At 46.2% G+C, this 22500-nt stretch overlaps 1 protein-coding gene across 1 annotated transcript in view; it reads right to left on the bottom strand.

The window, feature by feature from the left end:
* The window catches only part of dve (SATB1_N and homeodomain domain-containing protein dve), a gene marked incomplete at its 5' end in the record, with an annotated part of 274413 nt that overhangs the window by 5139 nt on the left and 246774 nt on the right, over window positions 1–22500 (bottom strand). Inside the window, 4 exons of the mRNA XM_069329243.1 lie at window positions 1–1152; window positions 5030–5191; window positions 11837–12034; window positions 20481–20708. The exon at window positions 1–1152 is cut by the window's left edge and continues 5139 nt beyond it. Coding sequence (XP_069185344.1) covers window positions 877–1152; window positions 5030–5191; window positions 11837–12034; window positions 20481–20708 — 864 coding nt within the window. The remainder of the gene's footprint in view (window positions 1153–5029; window positions 5192–11836; window positions 12035–20480; window positions 20709–22500) is intronic.

A 22500-nucleotide genomic window follows, 5' to 3' on the forward strand; every position in this document is an offset into this window, starting at 1 on the left:
CTCTCTTTTTAACGAAGTTCAAGAGGTTGAGACTACATCAGTAAGTCTGAAATGAAGCCAGTTCCGACCGCTTGACCAATGTTTGTACACCGGACTAGAGTATTCCTATGCAGGCGATGAGTCACAATAACGTGGCTGAAGTATGTTGACCAGACCACACACACTAGAAGGTGAAGGGACGACGACGTTTCGGTCCGTCCTGGACCATTCTCAAGTCGATTGTGAAATGAGAGTATTCCCCCATCCTCTGGGGGTCTGTGAGTGACGGGAAGGGAGTTCACGCCTCCATGTTCCAGGATTGTGATCAAGACCTGATCAATCTATTTTCCGAAATATTTCACAAGCAGCAACAGCGTCTCGGGGAAAGTGGGTGTCTAGGGCTGGCTCAGGGCACGATGGACCTTGCTCAAGCACAGCACGGGTGGAAGCCCCGGCTCTTGGGCTCCCATCTGGCAGAGAACCAGCGGGGGTCAGACCAGAAGAATCAGGCAGACCAAGGTAATCGAACCAGTAGAGTCCAACCAGCGAAGACGTCCTGGAAGGTGGAAGAACTCTATGGGTGAACTCTATGAACTCTAGAACTCTCTAGCTGACTCTTCCACCGGCAGCCTAGCTACCAAGACTGATCTGATCGTTCCATATCCTGCGGTGCGTGAGCCAGGACTGGATATTCGTGTACACGAACTTCCTATAGCTTCATGCGGCGTGGCGTGTCAGGCAGGTAAGCCTCGTCCACTTATCACTTCTTGTTTTAACAACCAGAACCGGACATTCTTATACTGTAATGACGCACTCAAGATGATTAAGAGTCTAACAGAGATAGGATCCTTGGCTGAGCTCTTTATAGAAAACGTCCTTAAAGAACACCCTGAAGACCTACATGGAGACCCGTAACCTCTTGCACTTGGCTCGTCGGTTCTTGAACCAGAACTGGACGTTCTTCGGCTCGAGCTTCGGGAACTTCTGGCGGTAGGGCATGCGGTTGAGTTCCTCCGTGTACTTGAGGATCAGGTTGTGGCTGGGGTGGGTGTTGATGGCGAACCATTGCTCCAGACGCGGCACCTCTGTCACCGGGTCGATGAAGGTGCGGTTCCTCTTGCGGCGTTCCTCTGGCGGACCGCTGCTCCCCAGGCCACTCGAGAACGGAGACACCTGTAGAGGGAACGGAGAGGATGGGGGTTATTTCCAGCACATAACCATCAATACTCTAGTAACACGCGCAAAAACATTACATTTGCACGATTGTAAGATGTAAATATGGATTAATGAAGAAATGACTCATTACAACAATAGTCTTGCCTTCTACAGTCACAAATTCATCCTGCCTCTCAAAAGAAAAACAATGTTTAACCTAACCAAACTTAACCAAGCCTAAACTTAAAGACTTAAACCAGTGCTTAGAGAAAATAGGCACTATAGCACTAGAAATATGTAGTAGGCCTATCCCACTAAGAAAACAGAAAAAGAAGCAAACTGGAACGAGAACGGCGCTCCTTCTATAGGCGAAGACAACAAACAGCAGAACATCTCAGACGCTCCAGTGTCCCAACACCGACGAGGAAGGTTGTGTTGGGGGATAGAAACGATGGAGCTGACGCTGAAAGAATCATATAAAATCTAAGAGAGGTAAAGAGAGCAAAAGGCCATAATAGAAATAGAAATGAACCCGAAATACTTTTTCTCCTATGCTAAAACTAGAACAAAAACTGCAGCCAGCATTGGGCCCTTACGCAAGGGTGATGGAACTTTCACAGATGACAACAAAGAAATAAGTGAAATATTGAGGCTTCCTTACGATTCTGTTTTCAGTGAACCACTGACCACATTGATGATCAATGATCTAAATGAATTCTTCATGAATGTGACACCAACATGGAACCACATATCAGGTGTCATCCTAACCCCACTGGACTTTGAAGTAACCATAGACAGCCTGTCCATGCACTCTGCACCAGGAGCAGACTCCTGGAATTCTATATTTATCAAGAAGTGCAAAACACCACTATCACAGGCCCTAAACATCAATGGAGACGGAGCCTAGATACTGGCGCCATCCCTTACCTACTTAAAACAGCGGAGATCGCGCCACTTCACAAAGGAGGTAGTAAAGCAGATGCAAAAAATTATAGACCATAAGCTCTAATTTCACATATACAAAATTTTGAAAGAGTTCTAAGAAGTAAGATTACAAATCACATGGAATCCCAACACCTACATAATCCCGGACAACCCGAGTTCAGAACAGGGCGCTCCTGCCTCTCACAGTTGCTAGATCACTATGACTTGGTCTTTGGTGCCGTGGAAAACAAGCAAAACGCTATTGTAATATACACAGACTTTGCAAAAGCTTTCGACAAATGTGGCCATGGTGTTACTGTGCACAAAATGCGTGCAAAAGGAATTACCGGCAAGCTAAAGAGATGGATTTTCAACTTCCTAACGAACAGAACGCAGAGTGTAATAGTCAACACAGTAAAATCCGGATCATCAACTGTGAAAAGCTTAGTCCCCCCGAGATACCGTACTTGCTCCGTACATTTTCTCACCCTAATATCAGACATATACAAGGATACAAACTACAGCACTGTATTATCATTTACAGATGACACTAAGATTTTCATGCGAGCAGACAGACAATATAGAGAACAAGGCAAACCTCCACTCGGATGTAAATAGGGTCTTTCAATGAGCCACAGATAATAATATGATGTGTATTATCTAGAGCGCAGGCGAGAAATGCATAATAATCTACATGTGGAAGATATTAGACACATGAGGCCAGAAGGCATGGCAGGATGTGCAAAATACCCCCGTTAAAAAGCAAATGTGCAATAGGTACGCTGAGGGAGAACTATCAACATCAAGGGCCCAAGACTTATCAACACTCTCCCTCTACACATAAGGGACATAACTGGCCGACCTCTCACAGTGTTCAAGAGAGAACTACAAACAACTTCAAAGAATACCTGATAAAACAGGCTATGATTCGTACGTCAGGATGCGAGCAGCTGCGTCCAGCAGCCTGGTCGGAGACCGGGCCGCGGGGCCGGTGATCCCCAGAAGCTAACCAAAGTAGGAATTAATGATATGTAAATTTCGGGTATTTAGGGAACCTGTTGAGGTGCAGACCTTCAGCCATGACAGTGTCAGGATAAGAAGGGAACAAGTCTAATGCATGGTTCGAAAAGAAAGTTTTACTTACGGCTGACAGTCCAGCCTCCTGCTGTCTTGCTTAGCACGTCGAACAAACCGTTCTCAAGTCAACAGACCGGGAAGACAAAAAAAAAAAAAAACATCGGAGGGGGATATAACGCTGCCCAGCAAACGTATTTTAACATTAAAAAAAAGGAAAAAAAATAGCGTGGGATGGGCGTATGAAGGCGTCGCACCGCCACACCTCCGCTGAAAGCTCACCGTCACGCGGAAATGGAACGCCTCGCTCCAGGGGAGAGTTTTAGTAATCAAAGTAATTGCCTTCATCTATCGCATCCGGGATCGCCAGCTCAAATATAATTCTCATCTCGAGCCTTCAGACCAGCTTCGTGGAGGACACGACCACAGTGGGGGGAAGCTGCCTTCAGACAGCTTCGTAGAGGACACGACCACTGTGGGAGAAGCTGCCTTCAGACAGCTTCTTGGTGGACACGACCACTGTACGGGAAAGCTGCCTTCAGACCAGCTTCGTAGAGGACACGACCACTGTGGGAGAAGCTGCCTTCAGAGCAGCACCGTGGGGAAGCTACAGGAAGCCATCCGGCTTACTGCAAGGTACACAGTTGCAACATGCAACCCTTTATCAATTACACCAAGTACACATGACCGCTCTATAACAACGCGGGAGCCATCCCCACCATAACAATGGTGGGGAACCATCCCCACCATAATAATGATGGTGGGGATAAGAGAGGCAGCTGACTAACACTCCACACATCCCATCACACTGCCGTATAAACATACTTAAAATCTCTCTGTATTAATATTCATTAATACACCTCCCCCAGTCACTCCCACCAGGCAATTCAATACTATGATCAGGTTAATATTATCATAAGTCAATATAATCAAACCAATAAGAACAATGAAGAACTAGGTCAACAGGTCAGTGACAATAAAACGATACAAGAACGCACTATAAATGCAAAAACAGATACAAGAACGCACTATACATACAAAAACGCACTATACATACAAAACAGATACAAGAACGCACTATACATGCAAAAACAGATACAAGAACGCACTATACATGCAAAAACAGATACAAGAACACACTATACATACAAAAACAGATACAAGAACGCACTATACATACAAAAACGCACTATACATACAAAACAGATACAAGAACGCACTATACATGCAAAAACAGATACAAGAACGCACTATACATGCAAAAACAGATACAAGAACACACTATACATACAAAAACAGATACAAGAACGCACTATACATGCAAAAACAGATACAAGAACGCACTATACATGCAAAAACAGACACAAGAACGCACTATACATGCAAAAACAGATACAAGAACACACTATACATACAAAAACAGATACAAGAACGCACTATACATACAAAAACAGATACAAGAACGCACTATACATGCAAAAACAGAATCACGCAATTCCTGTACATATATTTTCTCCGTGTCAAGAGTTACAGTCCCCGCACGCATCCATTACGGGCTGGTGTGATGGACGCAATGGCCTGTCAACTGGGTGGGATATCTAAGGATAATGACAGTATATTTCGTAAGGATGCTCTCACGTGTAAGTACAATTGGTATACCTTGAGATCTACTTTAACAAGCTTAGAGAAACAGTATATTAATAGTTGCGGACTGATGACTTGCATCTGAAGATACAGCCACGGACAAAGATACATTAAAAAGGAACATGAAAACTAACAAGAACAGTAATTTAGACATTACAAACACCAAAAAAAAAATAAAAAAAGCAAAAGTAAAGCGGACAAAACCAGAACAAAGTGACTGGAGGAACATAAATCAATAGTGTGAGAGGCTGACCTGGGGCATATAGTGAGCCATGTACATCATAGAGTGCTGGAGGAGTGAGCCGGGCACCACAGGGTAGGGCAGGCGGTCCATCCCTGCCTGGCCTAGCCCGGGCAGGGGCGGGTATGGCGGCAGGGACAGAGCTCCCGGCGACACCACAGGCGGCGGCGAACACTGCGTACCAAGTCAACAAGCATTAACATCCTAATAAATTATATTATCATCATTAAAGTTTATTATTAGATTAGTATACCCTTGATTAAAACTATTACATACGAAAGGTGTGAGTTAGAACATGGATTGGGATGGGAGACTTATAAAGACCGCCCGGATCACGTTTTGTTTTGCGATTTGGATTTGATATTGTCGTTTGACATTTCTCTTCAACGGTCCGGTTGTACGACGCCTTGCGCACATATCGCCTTGGGTCACGGGATTGTTGATAGAATTTTTTTTGACGTGTTCTGGGGCCAGATTCACGAAAGCGCTTACGCAAACACTTACGACCCTGTACATCTTTTCTCAATCTTTGGCGGCTTTGTTTCCAATTATTAAACAGTAATGAGGTCCGAAGCACCAGGAGGCTGTTGATAACAATAACAACAGTTGATTGGCTAGTTTTCATGCTTGTAAACTGTTAAATAAATGTAAACAATGATTGAGGAAAGATGTACACGTTCGTAAGTGCTTTCGTGAATCTGGCCCGCTGGCCGATTCTCCCGGCGGGGTGACGGTGTTCGACGCCGGCTTGGCCGAGAGATGCCGGGAGTTGGCGGGTCTTGGCGGGCTCCCAGCCGTGGAGGGCGTCTGGCTTCTGCTCTGCCGGGGGCACTGGATGACTTTTACGTTTTAGCTGGGGGGCCGAGTTTTTGATTTTGCTACCCAGTGTTCTCTCTGTGGGCCGGTGCTTGTCACTCTGAGGGACTCCCGGGGCTCCCCAATCATCTGCCTGTCTGCGTTTCTTTGCTGCGAGGCATATTGTTTCCAGTGATTGGTGGCACTTGTTTCGCGATTCGGCTTGGCGTTTCACCTTTCCGGGCTTCGCGATTTACCCTTCCCGGGTACGCCGGGGCGCCTCCGATCCCACGATCCTCGTCGCCGCTAAATCAACAACGACAACAGGAACATACCCCAGCTCTTAGTCTGTCCTCATACCCCCAGCTCTTAGTCTGTCCTCATACCCCAGCTCTTAGTCTGTCCTTATACCCCAGCTCTTAGTCTGTCCTCATTCCCCAGCTCTTAGTCTGTCCTCATACCACAGCTCTCAAGTCTGTCCTTATACCCCAGCTCTTAGTCTGTCCTCATACCCCAGCTCTTAGTCTGTCCTTATACCCCACCTCTTAGTCTGTCCTCATACCCCAGCTCTTAGTCTGTCCTTATACCCCAGCTCTTAGTCTGTCCTCATACCCCAGCTCTTAGTCTGTCCTTATACCCCAGCTCTTAGTCTGTCCTCATACCCCAGCTCTCAAGTCTGTCCTCATACCCCAGCTCTCAAGTCTGTCCTCATACCCCAGCTCTTAGTCTGTCCTTATACCCCAGCTCTTAGTCTGTCCTTATACCCCAGCTCTTAATCTGTCCTCATACCCCAGCTCTTAGTCTGTCCTTATACCCCAGCTCTTAATCTGTCCTCATACCCCAGCTCTCAGTCTGTCCTCATACCCCAGCTCTTAGTCTGTCCTCATGCCACAGCTCTTAGTCTGTCCTCATACCCCAGCTCTTAGTCTGTCCACATACCCCAGCTCTTAGTCTGTCCTCATACCACAGCTCTTAGTCTGTCCACATACCCCAGCTCTTAGTCTGTCCACATACCCCAGCTCTTAGTCTGTCCTCATACCTCAGCTCTTAAGTCTGTCCACATACCCCAGCTCTTAGTCTGTCCACATACCCCAGCTCTTAGTCTGTCCTCATACCTCAGCTCTTAAGTCTGTCCTCATACCCCAGCTCTTAGTCTGTCCTCATACCCCAGCTCTTAGTCTGTCCTTATACCCCAGCTCTTAATCTGTCCTCATACCCCAGCTCTTAGTCTGTCCTTATACCCCAGCTCTTAATCTGTCCTCATACCCCAGCTCTTAGTCTGTCCTCATACCCCAGCTCTTACTCTGTCCACATACCCCAGCTCTTAGTCTGTCCTCATACCCCAGCTCTTAATCTGTCCACATACCCCAGCTCTTAGTCTGTCCTCATATCCCAGCTCTCAGTCTGTCCTCATACCCCAGCTCTTAGTCTGTCCTCATACCTCAGCTCTTAATCTGTCCACATACCCTAGCTCTTAATCTGTCCTCATACCCCAGCTCTCAGTCTGTCCTCATACCCCAGCTCTCAGTCTGTCCTCATACCCCAGCTCTTAATCTGTCCACATACCCCAGCTCTTAGTCTGTCCTCATACCCCAGCTCTTAGTCTGTCCACATACCCCAGCTCTTAGTCTGTCCACATACCCCAGCTCTTAGTCTGTCCTCATACCCCAGCTCTCAGTCTGTCCTCATACCCCAGCTCTTAGTCTGTCCTCATACCCCAGCTCTTAATCTGTCCACATACCCCAGCTCTTAATCTGTCCTCATACCTCAGCTCTTAGTCTGTCCACATACCTCAGCTCTTAGTCTGTCCACATACCCCAGCTCTTAGTCAGTCCACATACCCCAGCTCTTAGTCTGTCCACATACCCCAGCTCTTAGTCTGTCCACATACCCCAGCTCTTAGTCTGTCCACATACCCCAGCTCTTAATCTGTCCTCATACCTCAGCTCTTAGTCTGTCCACATACCTCAGCTCTTAGTCTGTCCACATACCCCAGCTCTTAGTCTGTCCACATACCCCAGCTCTTAGTCTGTCCTCATACCCCAGCTCTTAGTCTGTCCTCATACCCCAGCTCTTAGTCTGTCCACATACCCCAGCTCTTAGTCTGTCCTCATACCCCAGCTCTTAATCTGTCCACATACCCCAGCTCTTAGTCTGTCCTCATATCCCAGCTCTCAGTCTGTCCTCATACCCCAGCTCTTAGTCTGTCCTCATACCTCAGCTCTTAATCTGTCCACATACCCTAGCTCTTAATCTGTCCTCATACCCCAGCTCTCAGTCTGTCCTCATACCCCAGCTCTCAGTCTGTCCTCATACCCCAGCTCTTAATCTGTCCACATACCCCAGCTCTTAGTATGTCCTCATACCCCAGCTCTTAGTCTGTCAACATACCCCAGCTCTTAGTCTGTCCACATACCCCAGCTCTTAGTCTGTCCTCATACCCCAGCTCTCAGTCTGTCCTCATACCCCAGCTCTTAGTCTGTCCTCATACCCCAGCTCTTAATCTGTCCACATACCCCAGCTCTTAATCTGTCCTCATACCTCAGCTCTTAGTCTGTCCACATACCTCAGCTCTTAGTCTGTCCACATACCCCAGCTCTTAGTCAGTCCACATACCCCAGCTCTTAGTCTGTCCACATACCCCAGCTCTTAGTCTGTCCACATACCCCAGCTCTTAGTCTGTCCACATACCCCAGCTCTTAATCTGTCCTCATACCTCAGCTCTTAGTCTGTCCACATACCTCAGCTCTTAGTCTGTCCACATACCCCAGCTCTTAGTCTGTCCACATACCCCAGCTCTTAGTCTGTCCACATACCCCAGCTCTTAGTCTGTCCACATACCCCAGCTCTTAATCTGTCCTCATACCTCAGCTCTTAGTCTGTCCACATACCTCAGCTCTTAGTCTGTCCACATACCCCAGCTCTTAGTCTGTCCACATACCCCAGCTCTTAATCTGTCCTCATACCTCAGCTCTTAGTCTGTCCACATACCTCAGCTCTTAGTCTGTCCTCATACCCCAGCTCTTAGTCTGTCCACATACCCCAGCTCTTAGTCTGTCTACATACCCCAGCTCTTAGTCTGTCCACATACCCCAGCTCTTAGTCTGTGCACATACCCCAGCTCTTAGTCTATCCACATACCCCAGCTCTTAGTCTGTCCACATACCCCAGCTCTTAGTCTGTCCACATACCTCAGCTCTTAGTCTATCCACATACCCCAGTTCTTAGTCTGTCCTCATACTCCAGCTCTTAGTCTGTCCTCATACCCCAGCTCTTAGTCTGTCCTCATACTCCAGCTCTTAGTCTATCCACATACCCCAGCTCTTAATCTGTCCTCATACCCCAGCTCTTAGTCCGACCTCATACATCAGCTCTTTGTCTGTCCACATACCCCAGCTCTTAGTCTGTCCTCATACCCCAGCTCTTAGTCTGTCCACATACCCCAGCTCTTAGTCTGTCCTCATACCCCAGCTCTTAGTCTGTCCACATACCCCAGCTCTTAGTCTGTCCTCATACCCCAGCTCTTAGTCTGTCCTCATACCCCAGCTCTTAGTCTGTCCTCATACCCCAGCTCTTAGTCTGTCCTCATACTCCAGCTCTTAGTCTGTCCTCATACCCCAGCTCTTAATCTATCCACATACCCCAGCTCTTAGTCTGTCCTCATACCCCAGCTCTTAGTCTGTCCACATACCCCAGCTCTTAGTCTGTCCTCATACCCCAGCTCTTAGTCTGTCCACATTCCCCAGCTCTTAGTCTGTCCTCATACCCCAGCTCTTAATCTGTCCTCATACCCCAGCTCTTAATCTGTCCTCATACCCCAGCTCTTAATCTGTCCTCATACTCCAGCTCTTAATCTGTCCACATACCCCAGCTCTTAGTCTGTCCTAATACCCCAGCTCTTAATCTGCCCACATACCCCAGCTCTTAATCTGTCCACATACTCCAGCTCTTAATCTGTCCTAATACCCCAGCTCTTAATCTGTCCACATACCCCAGCTCTTAGTCTGTCCTCATACCCCAGCTCTCAGTCTGTCCTCATACCCCAGCTCTCAGTCTGTCCTCATACCCCAGCTCTCAGTCTGTCCTCATACCCCAGCTCTTAGTCTGTCCACATACCCCAGCTCTTAGTCTGTCCTCATACCCCAGCTCTTAAGTCTGTCCTCATACCCCAGCTCTTAAGTCTGTCCTCATACCCCAGCTCTTAGTCTGTCCACATACCCCAGCTCTCAGTCTGTCCTCATACCCCAGCTCTCAGTCTGTCCTCATACCCCAGCTCTCAGTCTGTCCTCATACCCCAGCTCTCAGTCTGTCCTCATACCCCAGCTCTTAGTCTGTCCACATACCCCCCAGCTCTTAGTCTGTCCTCATACCCCAGCTCTTAATCTGTCCTCATACCCCAGCTCTTAATCTGTCCTCATACCCCAGCTCTTAGTCTGTCCTCATACCCCAGCTCTTAATCTGTTCTCATACCCCAGCTCTTAGTCTGTCCTCATACCCCAGCTCTTAATCTGTCCTCATACCCCAGCTCTTAGTCTGTCCTCATACCCCAGCTCTTAATCTGTCCTCATACCCCAGCTCTTAATCTGTCCTCATACCCCAGCTCTTAATCTGTCCTCATACCCCAGCTCTTAGTCTGTCCTCATACCCCAGCTCTTAATCTGTCCTCATACCCCAGCTCTTAGTCTGTCCTCATACCCCAGCTCTCAGTCTGTCCACATACCCCAGCTCTTAGTCTGTATTCATACCCCAGCTCTTAATCTGTCCTCATACCCCAGCTCTTAGTCTGTCCACATACCCCAGCTCTTAATCTGTCCTCATACCCCAGCTCTCAGTCTGTCCACATACCCCAGCTCTTAGTCTGTCCTCATACCCCAGCTCTTAATCTGTCCTCATACCCCAGCTCTTAGTCTGTCCTCATACCCCAGCTCTTAATCTGTCCTCATACCCCAGCTCTTAGTCTGTCCACATACCCCAGCTCTTAATCTGTCCTCATACCCCAGCTCTTAATCTGTCCTCATACCCCAGCTCTTAATCTGTCCTCATACCCCAGCTCTTAATCTGTCCTCATACCCCAGCTGCAACCAAATCAGCATAAATTTTTGAAGCAGGTGAATTACAAGCGAGGAAACGGGATGCTGAATCTTGCATTGTGGCATCTGTCATGGTTATTTTAGGCAGGTGAGAGGTAAGGGTGACGTGAAGACTTGGCGGGCCTGTCTCCAGACCTCGTCTGCCTCAAGTGTCTCATGAATCGAGTGATTATAGTTGGTGTTAGGCCCAGTAGTCTTGAAGCTCTTTCATATTTCCGTCTTAATCATAGTAGCCTTAAAGCTTTCTGGCCACTCGTCTCGTACCGCTTCGTTCTGGTACAATGTATAATCATTTCAGATGCATATTGTGTGTGTGTGTCGACAAGGTGTCATATCGATACAGCCACAATTAAACTTTATAAATACTTGGTACTTCATTATGTATTTTGGGGAGACGGTCAGTCAGCTCCACACACACACACCAATGTTCGGTGAGTGAACACGGTGTGAGGCGAGGCTATAGATTCTTCCGTATCAGTGGTGAAGAGAGAGACATTTGTTTGTGATTCAAAGGTCTTTTTCTCGTGTGTCTAAGAGTGAAGAAATTTTAGTATGCTCCTCGGAATATTCGGCAGTGTCCTCGTGACCAGCACGAGTGCTTGTTGATTAGTGTGTGAGGGGGGGGGGGGGGTGGTGGAGCCTCTGAGCTGCTCGCACTCTCACTCGGGGGGACTTGCTGGAGAGTGAGTGCCTCGAGGGTGACTCCTGAGATCTGGACGCAGGTGGCATTAAGCAGTAAATCATGCATGGGTTCCGAACTTGGTACCCCCTATTCTATTCCCTTCCCCCTCTCTAACTCACACACCACACCCCTCATTTCCTTGCCTTTCCTTACCTCACACCCCATTCCCTCACCCATGACTCCCCCCCCCCTATCCCAAACACCAACCCCTATCCCGCCCCCGCTCCACCTCCCGAAGCCCCCAGTACTCACCTTGCCCTCATTGACTGGACCGATGCTGTCTCTTGACCTGACCTCATCCTCATCTTCACTCATGTCCACGTCACTCTCAGGGGGGCAGCGATCCCCTGAGGACGAGTTGGGACCCCCGGAGCTGCCCCCGGCTGCCAGCACCCGCCCCTGCAGGCTCTCTGAAGGCTCTGAACCAGGCGGCCTTGACTCCTCGTCCTCCTGAAGGGCGAAGGGGAACAAACGTGAGTGTTCGGAGAAGGGACTGACGAGGGGACACAGACGAAGGGACTGACGAAGGGACACAGACGAAGGGCACAAACAAGGAGACAAACGAAGGGACTAACAAGGGGACACAGACGAAGGGCACAAACAAGGAGACAAACGAAGGGACTAACAAGGGGACACAGACGAAGGGACTAACAAGGGGACACAGACGAAGGGCACAAACAAGGAGACACAAACGAAGGGACTAACAAGGGGACACAGACGAAGGGACTGACGAAGAGACACAGACGAAGGGACACAGACGAAGGGACACAAACAACAGGTCTAATAAATAATAAATAACAGAACTATATAACCTGATAACTATAATACTAACAACCAAGCCAGTATTAACCCGTTAAAAACACGTACAGTACACGTCAATATTTGATTCATTTCATACAAGCATACGACAGTGCGAATCATTAAAATATAAATAAAAAGAAAAATATGTCTGTCTGTCTGTAAGAAGTTGGGGAACCAGACACTTTAATTGGCTTAGCCTCACGCGACTTTGCAGGGTGACTGGTTGAGGTTCGAGCACTGTCATAGGCTGGTCGGAGTCAGACCCATTGCTACTATAAAAAGTGGGTCGGCTACCAAGGCGACCCCCCAAGAAAACGGTAGAGATTTATTTTAACATCCAATTACTATAAAATACGAAAATAATTTTCATATTTATGAAAGAAATAAGTTTCTGTAATTGTTTTTAAAGCGCCCTATTGTCCAGTAGAGTAATAAGTCCCAACCACCTGTTGGCCGGTACTGTTGTCCAGTAAAGCAACAGGTCCTTGTTACCTGTTGTTCAGTAAAGGAGCAGGTCCTTGTTACCTGTTGTTCAGTAAAGGAGCAGGTCCTTGTTACCTGTTGTTCAGTAAAGGAGCAGGTCCTTGTTACCTGTTGTTCAGGAAAGCAACAGATCCAACCTACCTGTTGTGCATTTAAGCAACAAGTCCCTGTTATTTGCCGTCCAGTAAAGCCACAGGTATGGCCACCTGTTGTCAGTAAAGCAACAGGTCTTGTCCATCTGTTGTCTAGTAAAGCAACAGGTTTTGTCCATCTGTTGTCTAGTAAAGCAACAGGTCTTGTCCATCTGTTGTCAGTAAAGCAACAGGTTTTGGCCACCTGTTGTCAGTAAAGCAACAGGTCTTGTCCATCTGTTGTCTAGTAAAGCAACAGGTCTTGTCCATCTGTTGTCTAGTAAAGCAACAGGTCTTGTCCATCTGTTGTCTAGTAAAGCAACAGGTCTTGTCCATCTGTTGTCAGTAAAGCAACAGGTTTTGGCCACCTGTTGTCAGTAAAGCAACAGGTCTTGTCCATCTGTTGTCTAGTAAAGCAACAGGTCTTGTCCATCTGTTGTCTAGTAAAGCAACAGGTCTTGTCCATCTGTTGTCTAGTAAAGCAACAGGTCTTGTCCATCTGTTGTCAGTAAAGCAACAGGTTTTGGCCACCTGTTGTCAGTAAAGCAACAGGTCTTGTCCATCTGTTGTCTAGTAAAGCAACAGGTCTTGTCCATCTGTTGTCTAGTAAAGCAACAGGTCTTGTCCATCTGTTGTCTAGTAAAGCAACAGGTCTTGTCCATCTGTTGTCAGTAAAGCAACAGGTTTTGGCCACCTGTTGTCAGTAAAGCAACAGGTCTTGTCCATCTGTTGTCTAGTAAAGCAACAGGTCTTGTCCATCTGTTGTCTAGTAAAGCAACAGGTCTTGTCCATCTGTTGTCTAGTAAAGCAACAGGTCTTGTCCATCTGTTGTCAGTAAAGCAACAGGTCTTGTCCATCTGTTGTCAGTAAAGCAACAGGTCTTGTCCATCTGTTGTCAGTAAAGCAACAGGTCTTGTCCATCTGTTGTCAGTAAAGCAACAGGTCTTGTCCATCTGTTGTCTAGTAAAGCAACAGGTCTTGTCCATCTGTTGTCAGTAAAGCAACAGGTCTTGTCCATCTGTTGTCAGTAAAGCAACAGGTCTTGTCCATCTGTTGTCAGTAAAGCAACAGGTCTTGTCCATCTGTTGTCAGTAAAGCAACAGGTCTTGTCCATCTGTTGTCTAGTAAAGCAACAGGTCTTGACCACCTTTTGTCTAGTAAAGCAACAGGTCTTGTCCATCTGTTGTCTAGTAAAGCAACAGGTCTTGTCCATCTGTTGTCAGTAAAGCAACAGGTCTTGTCCATCTGTTGTCAGTAAAGCAACAGGTCTTGTCCATCTGTTGTCTAGTAAAGCAACAGGTCTTGTCCATCTGTTGTCTAGTAAAGCAACAGGTCTTGTCCATCTGTTGTCTAGTAAAGCAACAGGTCTTGTCCATCTGTTGTCAGTAAAGCAACAGGTTTTGGCCACCTGTTGTCAGTAAAGCAACAGGTCTTGTCCATCTGTTGTCTAGTAAAGCAACAGGTCTTGTCCATCTGTTGTCTAGTAAAGCAACAGGTCTTGTCCATCTGTTGTCAGTAAAGCAACAGGTCTTGACCACCTTTTCTAAATAAAACAACAAGGGGCCAGATTTACGAAGCAGTTACGCAACCACTTACGAACCTGTACATCTTTTCTCAATCTTTGGCGGCTTTGTTTCCAAAGTCTAATGTTTCCAAACAGTTAATGAGCTCCGAAGCACCAGGAGGCTGTTTATAACAATAACAACAGTTGATTGGGACATTTTCATGCTTGTAAACTGTTTAATAAATGTAACCAAAGCCGTCAAAGATTGAGGAAAGATGTACACGTTCGTAAGAACTTGCGTAACTGCTTCGTGAATCTGGCCCCAAGTCTTGGGCACCTGTTGTACGTACAGCTGCTGATATCGCTGTCGCTACAGCTGCTGCTGCTGCCGTTGTTACGGGTAAAGCTGCCACAGCTGTAGTCATTCAAGCAGCGGCCGAGCCCAAAGCCACATTTATCAACAAACTGTGTATTCAAACCGGTATTTTCTCAATATAAATTTAGGTCATACTTGAATTCTAAACAATTAGGCCTGGAACTGGGGGTTAGGTGTTGACGCTGTGTGGTTAACCCGTCTTCAGACCAAGTCCATTCCATCCAGCGGTCGACCCCACAGACGCATTCATCAATTTTAACATGCTGTTCATTCATAATTAGAATTTTCTAATATATTAATTAATATTGCTATATATTAGCTGTGCTTATTTAGGCACTGGTTAGATTAGGTTAGGTTCTGTTGGCGATTATTTGTATTTGTAGTACGTGGGTGAAGCATTTACAGCGTTGTGGTTCGAACAAAATTCGTCAGTGAAGCACTTGTTCCGGAAGTGTTCGGACGAAATCAGTTGTGAGTCGTGTGTAAACCGTTTTTCATTCATAAACAGGGGGTTTGGCGGGTGGGTGGATTGGACTTTGTTTATAAGGACGGACTGCGTGTGTAGTTTTTCATTCATAAACGAGGGGGAGATGGGGGAGGGGAGGGGGTGTTGGCGGCTGTATTAACGATCGTTTGGTTTTAATGGCGGGCTGGTGTTCGCAGTTATCGGGTCAAGGCATTTGCAGAGGTGCAATTCGAACGCTGAAGGAGAACGTAACACCGTTCGAGAACAGTTCGAGGACGCCCAGCTGTAAGTAGTGTGGGGGTAGCGAGGACGCCCAGCTGTGTGTAGTATGGGGGTAGCGAGGACGCCGAACTGTGAGTAGTGTGGGGGTAGCGAGGACGCCCAGCTGTGTGTAGTGTGGGGGTAGCGAGGACGCCCAGCTGTGTGTAGTGTGGAGGTAGCGAGGACGCCGAGCTGTGTGTAGTGTGGAGGTAGCGAGGACGCCGAGCTGTGTGTAGTGTGGAGGTAGCGAGGACGCCCAGCTGTGTGTAGTGTGGAGGTAGCGAGGACGCCTAGCTGTGTGTAGTGTGGAGGTAGCGAGGACGCCGAGCTGTGTGTAGTGTGGAGGTAGCGAGGACGCCCAGCTGTGTGTAGTGTGGAGGTAGCGAGGACGCCGAGCTGTGTGTAGTGTGGAGGTAGCGAGGACGCCCAGCTGTGTGTAGTGTGGGGGTAGCGAGGACGCCCAGCTGTGTGTAGTGTGGGGGTAGCGAGCACGCCCAGCTGTGAGTAGTGTGGGGGTAGCGAGGACGCCCAGCTGTGTGTAGTGTGGGGGAAGCGAGGACGCCCAGCTGTGTGTAGTGTGGGGGTAGCGAGGACACCCAGCTGTGAGTAGTGTGGGGGTAGCGAGGACGCCCAGCTGTGTGTAGTGTGGGGGTAGCGAGGACGCCCAGCTGTGAGTAGTGTGGGGGTAGCGAGGACGCCCAGGTGTGTGTAGTGTGGGGGTAGCGAGGACGCCCAGCTGTGAGTAGTGTGGGGGTAGCGAGGACGCCCAGCTGTGTGTAGTGTGGGGGTAGCGAGCACGCCCAGCTGTGAGTAGTGTGGGGGTAGCGAGGACGCCCAGCTGTGTGTAGTGTGGAGGTAGCGAGGACGCCCAGCTGTGTGTAGTATGGGGGTAGCGAGGACTTACACAGTGTTGATGCGGCCGGCGGCTTTAACCAGTGTTTTCGCCTCGAGTTCCACATTAAAAGTTCATACTGCGTGAGTTTATCAGTGGTACGACCAGACTGTTACTGCTGCTGTTACTATTGGACCTACTAACAGCCTCCCGGCGCTAACAAGGACCGGACGGCTCCCCAAAGTCATACGTCCGACACATTAAGGTTAGTAAATTATTGTAACTATTGTACCTTGGAGTGAGGCAGCTTACCGCAAGCCTCTTCCCCAAGGCGACCCAAACAATCACCAACAATTCCTATTCCCCAGTTACCACTACTTAAAAGCATGTTTGGAACAGGTCTAGCCAAGTTTAGACAAAAAGTTAATACGAATCCTCAATTACAGCGCGGGGGGGGGGGGGGGGGAACTAAATTACAAAACTCTCAAGCCTAATATTTTCAAAATTTGAACCTGATCAGTAACCCGCTGTTGCTGCGTCAGTTTTAAAATTGTCGTCTGCATCAATTTTAAAATTGTCGTCTGCGTCAGTTTTAAAATTGTCATTTGCGTCAATTTTAAAATTGTCGTCTGCTACGCTTTTGTTTTTTTTATTAGAAAAATACATATTTGTGGATATTTAAATAAGGAATTGTGGATATTTAAATAAGGAATTGTTGTTCAAGATTTGCTACCTAAAACAAATAGTTCCAAGCAGCACGGGCTATGGTGAGCCCGTGATATACGGCATCCATCACCAGGGTTGAAAGACAATCCCTAATCAACCCACACAAAAGGTTCTCACGGGATTGATAAACGACAACAGTACTAGACCAACCAATCTTGGAGACATACGCGTAACCTTCGCTTAAAATTGCCAATTTTGCAGCCCTCAATCTCCCCATTTTTTTGTTGGAATATTAAGGCAAATATTTACTCTTGGTTCATATATGTTTGGAACTCCTCTTATATATTTTATTCTTGCGGATTTATATAGTTTGTTTTATTGAGAGTTTTGCGTGCAGTACCGTGAGGAGGGTAGTTAGTACCGCGAGGACGGTAGTTAGTACCACGAAGACGGTAGTTAGTACCATGAGGAGGTAGTTAGTACCATGAGGAGGGTAGTTAGTACCATGAGGACGTTAGTTAGTACCATGAGGAGGGTAGTTAGTACCATGAGGACGTTAGTTAGTACCATGAGGAGGGTAGTTAGTACCATGAGGACGTTAGTTAGTACCATGAGGAGGGTAGTTAGTACCATGAGGAGGTAGTTAGTACCGCGAGGAGGGTAGTTAGTACCACGAAGACGGTAGTTAGTACCATGAGGAGGTAGTTAGTACCATGAGGACGTTAGTTAGTACCATGAGGAGGTAGTTAGCACCATGAGGAGGGTAGTTTGGGTAAGTGAGATACAGAGACGCACTTCTTAACAATTTTGTCTCTTTCTTGCAGGTCAGTTGCAGCTTTAACTTGATGGGGTAAGCGTTCCTCCTGCTTTTGTGTGTTTTTGTTCCATTATCGCATATTTTCGCGGGTGTTTTTGTTCCATTATCGCATATTTTCGCGGGTGTTTTTGTTCCATTATCGCATATTTTCGCGGGTGTTTTTGTTCCATTATCGCATATTTTCGCGGGTGTTTTTGTTCCATTACCGCATATTTTCGCGGGTGTTTTTGTTCCATTATCGCATATTTTCACAGGTGTTTTTGTTCCATTATCGCATATTTTCGCGGGTGTTTTTGTTCCATTATCGCATATTTTCGCGGGTGTTTTTGTTCCATTATCGCATATTTTCGCGGGTGTTTTTGTTCCATTATCGCATATTTTCACGGGTGTTTTTGTTCCATTATCGCATATTTTCGCGGGTGTTTTTGTTCCATTACCGCATATTTTCGCGGGTGTTTTTGTTCCATTACCGCATATTTTCGCTGGTGTTTTTGTTCCATTATCGCATATTTTCGCGGGTGTTTTTGTTCCATTACCGCATATTTTCACGGGTGTTTTTGTTCCATTACCGCATATTTTCGCGGGTGTTTTTGTTCCATTATCGCATATTTTCGCGGGTGTTTTTTTGTTCCATTACCGTATATTTTCACGGGTGTTTTTGTTCCATTATCGCATATTTTCGCGGGTGTTTTTGTTCCATTATCGCATATTTTCGCGGGTGTTTTTGTTCCATTACCGCATATTTTCGCGGGTGTTTTTGTTCCATTATCGCATATTTTCACGGGTGTTTTTGTTCCATTACCGCATATTTTCACGGGTGTTTTTGTTCCATTACCGCATATTTTCGCGGGTGTTTTTGTTCCATTATCGCATATTTTCGCGGGTGTTTTTGTTCCATTACCGCATATTTTCACGGGTGTTTTTGTTCCATTACCGCATATTTTCGCGGGTGTTTTTGTTCCATTATCGCATATTTTCACGGGTGTTTTTGTTCCATTATCGCATATTTTCGCGGGTGTTTTTGTTCCATTACCGCATATTTTCGCGGGTGTTTTTGTTCCATTACCGCATACTTTCATGGGTGTTTTTGTTCCATTATCGCATATTTTCGCGGGTGTTTTTGTTCCATTACCGCATAGAGTCAATGAGAGGCGACGCTGAGTACCCAGTCAATCCTCCTCTTTAGATAGTCCTTTTTGTAACTATGTGGACCATACATATATGGTCAACATACATATATGGTATATATATATATATCGTACATATATTGACGTAAAGGACTATTAGATAGTAGAATTTGGTACTATTCACTTGATATAGTTCCGGAAAAAAATATCAAGGTTAAATTCCAACTTAAAATATTTCTAGGTCTAGTATAGTACAGATATGTACTACTGTGTTAAGCTGGTTAGGATGGTTAGGCTAGGGTTATGGTATTATTCGCGTGAATACAAAACCTTTTCCAGTCTGTCCAAGCTCAACTGTATCAAATTGTACTTTCTAACTGTCCATTACGTCAGTACACGCACGATAGTCCACATAGCTACTGTACAAGTACTGTCTAAACAGAAGGTATACGCTGTTTAAAGTACTTTTAAACAGTTTAAAAAAAGCTTTATCACGTGACATCGCTAATACATTGACCAGTCTGTATGGCACACAGGCGCTTGTCCTAAACTATAATAATCTCCCTAAATGACATATCAACAAACAACATTTCAAAGAAACTTGTTTGCATCAATTTAAAACTGTCGTTTGCGTCAATTTTAAAAATTGTCGTCTGCGTCAGTTTTAAAATTGTCGTCTGCATCAATTTTAAAATTGTCGTCTGCGTCAATTTTAAAAATTGTCGTCTGCATCAATTTTAAAATTGTCGTCTGCGTCAGTTTTAAAATTGTCGTCTGCATCAATTTTAAAATTGTCGTCTGCGTCAGTTTTAAAATTGTCATTTGCGTCAATTTTAAAATTGTCGTCTGCTACGCTTTTGTTTTTTTTATTAGAAAAATAAATATTTGTGGATATTTAAATAAGGAATTGATATCCTTGAGAACAGAAATGGTCGCCGTGTTTTTGTTTTGTTTTTGTATATAAAGCGGATGTTTCCAAATATTCAATAGAAAACGGAATCGGTAGTGGCGACCAGCGCCATCTCTGTGTTGGATGTGTTACTACGGACTTACCGACAAGAAATGAAACTCCATTGGTAGTATTTCGTGACGTCTAATATACAGGTAACATATATATAATACCAACTTAGCAGGCCATTTCAATGCTACTTTTTGAACGTCGTCAAGCTGTTTTTTTCTGTTTAAAAGTGAATTTGAAAGTTGAAAGTGGTCAATTAGCATGTTTCCTTCAAAGAAAATCTGGCAACATTATTTAAGGATCCACAAATTTCCACCTTTCAATTCTAACTATTATACTCTTCCACTCAAACAATTTATACCAATTCCTACTTTACTAACTCATAATCATAAAATAAAACCAATATATAAACTTAAATGAATGAACATAACCATTTTATAATTTAAAATTTAAAAAAAAAATTCGAAAACTAACCTGATTTTCTTCGTGTTGCTGCTGTTGTTGTTGTTGTTGCTGCTGTTGTAGGTGTGGGTGGTCGTGGGCGGTGGGCGGGGAGTGGGTGAGTGGGTGGGGCTGATGAGGGGGGGCGGCGTAGGGGTCGTGGTGATCGTCGTTGTCGGAGACGCTGGTTTCGTCGGGCGGCGGCGACTTGAGACCGTTAAACGACCGGAACTCCTGACGTTTGTACGCTGCGCGCGCATTCTGGAGGCGGGAATTGTTGTTGTTGTTATAGATTCGGCTACTCGGAACAAGTTCCAAGTAGCACGGGCTATGGTGAGCCCGTAACTTACCTCACACAGGAGCGGGGCAAGAAGCACAGGCTATGGGTTAGCCTAGTGGACGGGAGATGTCTCCCGTCTGAGGCGGGAAGAGGGAAGGCTATTTTAAAAGTGTGGGGCCGTTGATTCAAACCTTTTACCCCCCCTAATCCCCCCCCCTGTTTCAACCCCCGTCTATATATCTATCCTCCCCCCATTTGTACCACCTCCCATTATCTACCCATTCTCCCCATTTGTCCCCCAAAAAAGCCCTTATATCCACATTCTTAGTTTCCAGTTGCCATTTTTTTTCCCTCAATGGGCCATTTGAACCCTCAGCCCAAGAATCTCAATTAAGAATTGAAGGTTCGGGTCCGCCCTGGAGCCCTTATGATGGGTCTTGATAATTGTCCTAACCCATTTGATAATTATCAAGACCCATTTCAGAATTCTTATTTTCGACACTGGTCTTATCCTAGTGTCCTGTCCAGTGTGGTATTGTGGTGTTCTGTCCAGTGTAGTATTGTGGTGTCCTGTCCAGTGTGGTATCGTGGTGTTCTGTCCAATGTGGTATTGTGGTGTCCTGTCCAGTGTGGTATCTTGGTGTTCTGTCCAATGTGGTATTGTGGTGTTCTGTCCAGTGTGGTATTGTGGTGTTCTGTCCAGTGTGGTATCGTGGTGGTCTGTCCAGTGTGGTATCGTGGTGTTCTGTCCAGTGTGGTATCGTGGTGTTCTGTCCAGTGTGGTATCGTGGTGTTCTGTCCAATGTGGTATTGTGTTCTGTCCAATGTGGTATCCTGTAGTCCTAGAACTTAACTGTGCCGCCCGTGACTGGCCAGGCTGTAGCTACTCTCCCCGTGTATCTATGGTCGCGACAATTTACAACAAAAAGCATCATTATTCTTAACAATTCCTACAAATTGGCAACAAAAAACTTCACTATATTTATAAGTCTTTCATGAACAGACACCCACACGCACACACACACACACACACACACACACACACACACACACACACACACACACACACACACACACACACACACACACACACACAGGTGAAAAATTAGGTGAGTACACCCACACACACACACACATACACACACACACACACACCAGTTGTGTGACAGTTGAGAGGCGGGACCAAAGAGCCAAAGCTCAACCCCCGCAAACACAACTAGGTGAATACACACACACACACACACCAGTTGTGTGACGGTTGAGAGGCGGGACCAAAGAGCCAAAGCTCAACCCCCGCAAACACAGCTAGGTGAATACACACACACACACACACTTAAGGTCATTTGGTCACTAAAGGTCATAATAATCCTGGTTCTATTCATCTTTCAAATTGTATTATCTTTAAAATGCAACCCAAAATTAGCCTCACTTGAGCACCTTAGTAACGCCTAACCTAACCTAACCTAACCTTAGTAACGCCTAACCTAACCTAACCTAACCTAACCTAACCTAACCTAACCTTAGTAACGCCTAACCTAACCTAACCTAACCTAACCTAACCTAACCTTAGTAACGCCTAACCTAACCTAACCTAACCTAACCTAACCTAACCTTAGTAACGCCTAACCTAACCTAACCTAACCTAACCTAACCTAACCTTAGTAACGCCTAACCTAACCTAACCTAACCTAACCTTAGTAACGCCTAACCTAACCTAACCTAACCTAACCTAACCTAACCTAACCTAAACGGCCTCTGGCCAAACCGTCCACA

The sequence above is a fragment of the Procambarus clarkii genome, chromosome 22 (genome assembly GCF_040958095.1).
Source record: "Procambarus clarkii isolate CNS0578487 chromosome 22, FALCON_Pclarkii_2.0, whole genome shotgun sequence".
Taxonomy (NCBI): domain Eukaryota; kingdom Metazoa; phylum Arthropoda; class Malacostraca; order Decapoda; family Cambaridae; genus Procambarus; species Procambarus clarkii.